We start from the raw sequence: 7,574 nt of genomic DNA on the forward strand, positions 1-7,574 counted from the left end.
AGAACATTTTCACCAAGTTGCTCATACTCGTTTTCATTCACGAACCAAAAAAACGCGATTCTTCTTGTTAGACATGGGATCAAGTCTTGTTCGGTACTGTTTGCCTGTTTCCTCGTGTTCATCTTCAGCCGCACTGTTTTTCGAAAAGTAGCTCTTTACAGCGTCTTGGTTGGCAAATTCTCCAGCGTTTTTCTTCTGAAGAGTGATGGGAACGCAATCTTTGTCGAAAACCTTTATAAATTGTTCGAGTGTTGCGAGGCTCTCTACAAATTGGTAAAGGCAGTCAATAAGTTGTTCTCGATCGTTGGCAGTGTATGGTTCTGTAAAACGCCATTCATCCCACATGATGCTCAACACGAATTGGTCCGCATTGGAAATCTTGTAATCAGAAATTACCTTCTCGTATGCACGGTCTTCAAGCATTTTAGCCATCTCAGCGTCGATGGCTTGGATCGATTCGAGGTCAGGATTTTTACTCAAATGTTCTTTCTTGTCACGATGGGCTGTAACCAAGAGCTCTTGTTTAAGTCGATTAATCTGTGAGAAAAACATCATGAGAAGCTTTTCTTTCACCTGCCACATATTTTCGACCTCGCCAGATGTTCACATGCGGAGACTTTGGTTTGTGAACATCTTCATTTCCTTCAGAAGTGTTGACAGTTCTGGAAAGTCTGACAATCTCATCTCCAATCATCATTTGGTAATCATCATCATCTTCAGAATCTTCGTAAACATCATCAGTGTCTTTGGCGTGTCCACAAATACCCTTATTATTTCCTTTACCGGCGGTAATCTTTGCGTCATAATAACTCTTTAGGTGTCTCAAAATAGATAGGGTCCATCTTTTGATTGCAGATCACACAGTTTAAATATTTGCCGACGGTGACGGAATTTTCTATGAAAAAAACAAACAAACAAGAAACACGTTAAAAGTCGATATTTTGGATATGACAGTTTTTATTTTTTTGAAAAAAAAATAAAAACCTCCAAAATAATTTCCCTCAAAAAAATGAAATTTTTCTGCTTTTTCAAAAAATTTAGGAAATTGAAACCCAAAGAAATCAAGAGTAACTAACCTGTCGTAATAGCATTTTTGTGTGGTAATTGTTCATCACCTTCTTTAGGCTTCTCGATAACGTAGAGAACCCCATCTTCGAATACTATGTCACACTTCGAAATCGTTGTGTCTTCAATAAATTTGGATCGATCTCTCCAACTCATCTTCAAAGTTTTCTTGGCGCGTACCGCAACTTCTTTTTTGGTTGCTTCCATGATGATTTGGAAAAATTGCATGTAAAACACACCAAACCGTTGCTGGCTTCAGAGCGTTTTTGTCAAAAGAGCACTAGTGGCATTGAGTTCTTCCTTGGCTGTTGCTTCATGGCTGGATTCTCACTCTTCTCCATGTGCATGTTTATAATTCGTAACTTAAGTTCCATGAAAGCATTCATGGAAAGTACGGAAGTATTCCAAAGATTGTGACAGATTGACAATGTCTTCAACTTCAACATGGCGTCTTATTGTAAATGGAATTGTCGTGTAATCCATCATTTCTTCGTCGTCCATCGAAGTGTCTTTGTAGAAAGTATAATCGTTGGAACGTTTTGGACGGACAATGACAGTTGCTACAACGGCACACAAAATCATTTTGGCTTCTTTTTGTGCATCAGACTTGTAGATAATCCCATCTTTTCCGATTCTCCTGGTATATCTTTGCTAGCACAGGCTTCAGTATCGAAAGAAGCAACAATTGGACAAAGCAAGGTGCTGGCGAATTCTTTTGACTCGAAATGTTCGATGTGCGGGATTGTATTGAAAACCATTGAACTGACATGTCCACCAACACAGGACATGATATGGTTTTCAAATCGTTCTTTCTTTAAAAAACCAGTCATGCAAGCATTACAGTTGTGCACAGTCTGCCATGACTTTGCGGCATATTTAACCCTTCGACTCTTGGCTGTTGAGACTTTCTCATCTCCATCCAAATAACCTCCAGTTAAGCAGGCGTTGGTGGTGTTTATAATATTGGCTAACTTGTCGGCACCTTTTCGTAGAAAAAGCGTTCATCATTGTGGTAGATAAATTTTCCCACATTGAGAACAGCAGCACAATGGAATTGGGTGCCTTCACCCTCTTCGGTAAGAACGATATTGAATGAAGTGTTGTGGTGTCGGGGTTTATTGATTTGCTTTGTTGAACGATAATCACCGAAGATGTTAGTCGATTGACTGAAGTCACTTTGTCACCGCTGACCACTTTTGTATGAACTCGATCTTCGGCCATTAAATAAAGGTTAAACGAAATATTCACACCGTGATTATTTAGCTCAGCTTCAATTTGTGTAAGTTTGTCCGCGATATTATCTTCATCAATGGAAGGAAAGATATAATCTTTTTCGAACATGCGATCTGGTAAACCTTCTACACCTATTGTGGATGGGCCCAGGCTTTTGATGATACGATAAGGATAGTCTAAAATACCAAGTTTGTCCAAGTCAACCTTATCAATGATCTCTCCTTTTTCGAAGCGAGATTTCTGATGTGTCTTGTAGACGAGCATGGCAACACACCCGACTATCGTTGAGATGAAACAATTCTCATTAGATTTAAGGTTTGCAAATTTCGGTTCATCTGGATCGAGCTGAAAATTTATAAATAATGAGAATTATTACACCTTTTAGTCAATGGAAAAATAAGTAAAGTTTGGTATATATTCATGATTTCTTTTTTATAAAAAAAAAACTTATTAAAGGAAAAATAAGCAGCATAATAAAAGTTGCCTTTAAAGTATTGTTTCAATGTCTTTTATTGCTTCGTACAAGAGCTGATTTTCTTTGCTTTTAAAAGTTGTAGTACCTTAAAGTCAATTATCTCATCGGCTTTAGTTTTGGCAAGTTTCTGACGTATGCTTTTAATCAACGAGGCGTCCATATCCTTTTGATCTCCGCTTGTCACCATTTTTACAGTACCATCCTTCATCTCGACCATTTTCACTCCTTCGTCTAGTTCTTCACACTCGTTATCAGGCTTGGTGATTTCACTTTCAGCTTCTTCATCTCCTCCTGATTCGATCTCACCGTCACGGAAATTCAAAGGAGCTCCTCCATCCTCTCCAGTCTCGTTTTCATCTTCAAAGTCTGGTTGGAAATGGATTTGTTCCCGGTTTTGTATTTTAGTATCACCGACTATTCGAGTAACTTGAGCGCTCGGCAATGTTTTATCAACCCGATTGTAAAACGAAGGTTGGTTAGTTTCTTCTTCCATTTCTTGGTCATCGATCTGTATAACAAATAGAACATCATAGAACAAATGGTTAGATATTTAAAGGTAATTTTGCCAGGTTAAAAAACAAGTGTGAATGTCATATTGAAAACAGAATATCAAAAATTACGGAAATATAACTTACCATTTCTCCATTAAGCTTTTCCATTTCTTGGCTATCGTCTTCACTTTCCATGCATTCATCTTCAGTGTCTAAATTTATGCTATCCACTCTCTTTTTGATGGCTTCTGCTTTGGCTGCTTTCTTTAACTTATGTTTCTCAAAAAAACTTTTTGAATTTCTTCTCCAGAAAATTTGATTGATGCTGGTTTTTTGACGGATTTTTTCGTTTTCTTTGTCGATGTAGCAAGAATCTTTTGCTGGGAACTCTCCCTTTTTCCCTTTACCAATGGTGATTTAACTTTCTTGAGTTTGGGTGTAGCCAGTTCTTCAGAATGTTGGTAATTTTTTTTGTTTTCATCGTCTTCTTTTTCCCACAGTTTTCTTTTCACTGCTCCAACACTTGTTTTGGGATTTGTTAAAAGTGACTTTTTAACAGGTGCGACTGGTTGTGCTGGAGGTATGGAAAATGACGCTTCATTACACTCAAAATCAGTTTCGTCTGAAGATGAAGATGAAGTTACTGTTACTATTTTGAAGGCTTTCTGATCGATGGAAAAGGTACGACCAATTCACCTTCTGATTTTTGCGAAACTGCTTGCTTGCGTTTTCGGTGGGTTGATGATTGTTGTTGATCCTGATTCTGTTTTGTCATTGAATTCATAATGGCGATTGTTTGTTTGGAAAATGTTTTTATGGTCTCCAAATCGTCGTTGTTCAAAGTTGGGTAGGATTCCGAATTGATTTTCCTGGAGGTTGATGCGATATGCCCTTTCAACATCTTTTGAAGACGTTCTCGAGTCTTGGACCTGTTTGCGTGATTTGACTGGATTTGTTCATAGCACATCTTGAATAGGACTTCGAATTTTTTGATATCAATCTTAAATTCATCTTCTGCCATGTCTCCTGTTTTGTATTCGTTTGAGTCTATTCTTCCCTTGACGAGTCTGGAAAGTGATGCAAACGAATTAATATCATAAAGTACACTAATATTAAAGTTTACAATGCGCCTGACAGTCCAGTTACTACCGACAACATTGAAAGTGTTAACAACTTTGGAATTTATGTTTCCTAGTCCGTCACTCAGGAGACGTTTAATATTAAGTACATGACCAGAAACAAGAGCAGAATATTCTCTGGTGGTTCTGCGTTCCGAACAATCTTCAAAATATTCATTCGTAGTATTGAAACCGTCTTCATAAGCAAAGTCATCCATTTTCTCTACGCTTTTTGAAAATTCAACAGTTATTTCAAACAATATTTGACAGCTGTTCTGGGTTTTTGAAATTCCAGCAAAAAACGTTTTAAATAAAACTTTTGATAGCATCATGAAAACTTCTAAGGGTGAACCAATACCAACATAGATTTTCATTTTACGATTAAAGTCAAGTTCTATATTCTCTTTCTGTTCAATTTTGACTCGAGCACATTTTACATAATGTCGTTCTTCTTGAGAATAAAAGGTGGCAATGTTATTTGTCTCTTTTTCACTCAAAGTTTTCACATCATTATTTATAAACGCGTTAAAGTAGTAGAGAAACCAAGCCACGGCAGAAGATCTGTTAATTCTTTCACTCTCAACAATCGTTTCAGAATTTACACTGTCAGCCTCGTCAAAATTCTCGTAAGCTTCAAACATGTGTCGTATTTTGTTCGAGTCAAGTTTCACCTTTTCTCTTTGTAAAGTGTATTTAGTAGCTTTTTGCTTTAAGACCTTCAAAAGCCTAAGCATGGTGTCAAATGTTTTAGCATCGACCTCTTTTTTACTATATCGTAACTTGACATACCTTTCAAGTGTCTGGTCGTTTCTTGGAATATTATGTTCCTCAATGAAATGTTTTTTTAGTGTTTCTCGGCTTTTGAATATCTCGCTGCAAAGCACACATTTTACTTCTTTTGTCATTTTGAAAAATAACAATCAGATCAAAACCACCAATCGTTGTTGTACCTCCTTTTTTTCCTTTATTTCTAATCTATTGATATCTGAAAAATACAAATAAACATGTTTGATTAATAAACAAAATTGATTAAAGCACTAAAACGTGAGAAACAGTTTTTTATATTACAAAGCCAGACGCGAATGTATTTTTTTCTTTTCTCCAAACAAATTAATTTTAAACATATTCATATATATAAAACTACACCTAGATTAACATAATTTATCCACAATAAAAATGTCAACGTTAAATAAAGGTTTGCAAATATTGCTTTCATAATCGTTGAAGTGGTGAATAAAATATTCATGTCTTAAAAATAAAAAATTGGTATTACAGCTATTAAAATTATCTATATACTTTCCAAACATTAATTCCTCTTCATCATAGTCAGGTGTGATGTCAATTATATGAAACTTCGCTTTATATTGCGTAACTTGTTTCACATAAGACTTTGCGCGCTTAGTTAGAAAAATGCCAAAAAAACTCTGCACCACGTTCAAGACACTCTTTTTAAAACAAAAATCCTTATCTGAAAGTGCGATGCAGGTAAACAAAATACTGTACGCCGCGTCCAAATCATTTCCAACTTCGCTGGCTACATGAAAAAACCGCGCATATACATAAACACTCAACTCATCAAAAATTTCTGAAATTAAACTTTCGCCGCAAAAAAAAAGATTTAAAAAACCATCAAGTTTAAAATTAACATACAAATCAATTAATAACCGTAAATAACAATTGGCAAGCAAAGACAAAACTCTACGCCCTTTGTTGCCCGAAGAATACTTATCAATACATAAAATTTCTAAACCATTCTCACATATCAATTTATCATCGTCACCCACGTCATTCTGATATAAATTGGAATAATATTCTACACACAAAGTTTTGCCCACTTGAAGAGTGAAGCAATCTCTTCTATTATTTGAAAAATCAAATGAATATAATAGTTGAAAATGCTTATTATTAATCTGCAAAATACAAAGACTTTCCTGGCTTAATTGTAAACCAATATGAGTTTCCTTAGTGGTCGTTAAGGAAACAAAATCATAAATTTGAGGTTTTGAGATTACATCATAACATTTATCATACCATACATATATTTGAAAATTCGAGTGGCACTGTCGTATTTTCCTCCTAAATTCCTTTCATTCATGATACTCATTAAAGATTTATCTGTAACAACCAAACGGTGATTATCATGAACTGGAATCAAGCTCGAATAAAACAAAGTATTGAATATCGAAGGCTCGCATTCAAAATACTGATCATTTGACAAACCAGTGTAGATATAATGACGATCTGAACGGTATCGTGAACTATCCAAAATCATTTCAAATTGCTCGTCCAAAGGAATTATAGAATAGTGATTTTGCCAATGATAATCTTCCACCAAAAATATCAAATAAAAATTGCATTCGTTTTCTGCCTTGTGTAACCTCAGATTATGATCGTTTCTTCGGCTTTCCAAAAAGGTAAAAATATCATTTTGAATATAAGACAAATACGAACTGGCAAAAGTCCCCTTACCGTTTATCATCATAGAATCTTTTGAAAAATAGAGCGGTATGAGCATATTCGCGTTGTCATCAGAATCCCTATTTTCGAAAGTGAAAAAATTCGAAAGAATCAACTGCTCCAGAATTTCCTTATCGAGTTTGATCTTGTCAACGATATTCATTGTATCGAGGCACATTGTTGAATTGAGTTCGATCGAATTTTTTGCAAAATCAAAGGCCTTGACAAGCGAATCGACTCTTTGCTCTGAAAAATCAATTAAGAAAAAAATATGTCAAAATTAATAAAGAATAAAACAAAAAAAGAAAACAACATCAAATTACTTAATTAAAAAACAAAGTCTGTAAACCACATAATAAGTAATACTATAATAGCATAATAGTACAACATTATGATGCAAGAGTGATTAAATGTATTATCTTATTTTTTGTCCATGAATTCTATTGGTAATATGTGATTCACGTTTGTGAAACTTATTTGCATAGTCTTCCATGTAAGAAAGACAGTTTGCAAAAAACCCTCAGTGGGAACATAATCTTGTAAACGATATCTCTCAGCCTCAGCTTCGAATTCGTCAATTGAAGGGTAGTCCTCCTTTGTCATGTCAATTTTTTCGCAACACGGTTGATTTTTAATAAAAAACATTAAAGGAATACTGGACTTGTTTTCGTCTTCCTCGTTTTTCCATTTCAATTCATCGTACTTAGGTACGAGAACCAAAGCTCCAATGAGAAA

The 7,574-nt window shown here is 35.2% G+C and overlaps 1 protein-coding gene across 1 annotated transcript; it reads right to left on the minus strand.

Annotated features, from left to right (window-relative positions):
• Positions 1-1,643: 1,643 nt before the first annotated feature.
• Positions 1,644-3,914, minus strand: LOC136811701 (uncharacterized). The gene is made up of 4 exons (XM_067068325.1): positions 3,409-3,914; positions 2,859-3,281; positions 2,193-2,643; positions 1,644-2,047 (listed from the first exon to the last, which is right to left on the minus strand). The coding sequence occupies exons 1-4, from the start codon at positions 3,457-3,459 to the stop codon at positions 1,644-1,646; spliced, it is 1,329 nt and encodes a 442-aa protein (XP_066924426.1). The 5' UTR covers positions 3,460-3,914.
• Positions 3,915-7,574: the final 3,660 nt, after the last annotated feature.

This window comes from Clytia hemisphaerica, unplaced genomic scaffold (assembly GCF_902728285.1).
Source record: "Clytia hemisphaerica strain Z4C2 unplaced genomic scaffold, Clytia hemisphaerica genome assembly, whole genome shotgun sequence".
In the NCBI taxonomy this organism is placed as follows: Eukaryota; Metazoa; Cnidaria; class Hydrozoa; order Leptothecata; family Clytiidae; genus Clytia; species Clytia hemisphaerica.

Bases quoted from the DNA above. Each gene is read 5' to 3' on its own strand.
- LOC136811701 (XM_067068325.1), bottom strand. From the start codon at position 3,459: ATGGAAAGTGAAGACGATAGCCAAGAAATGGAAAAGCTTAATGGAGAA. The intron at 3,282-3,408 runs GTAAGTTATATT...TTTGTTATACAG, and splicing joins AAAAGCTTAATGGAGAAATG to ATCGATGACCAAGAAATGGA. The intron at 2,644-2,858 runs GTACTACAACTT...ATAAATTTTCAG, and splicing joins ATGAGATAATTGACTTTAAG to CTCGATCCAGATGAACCGAA.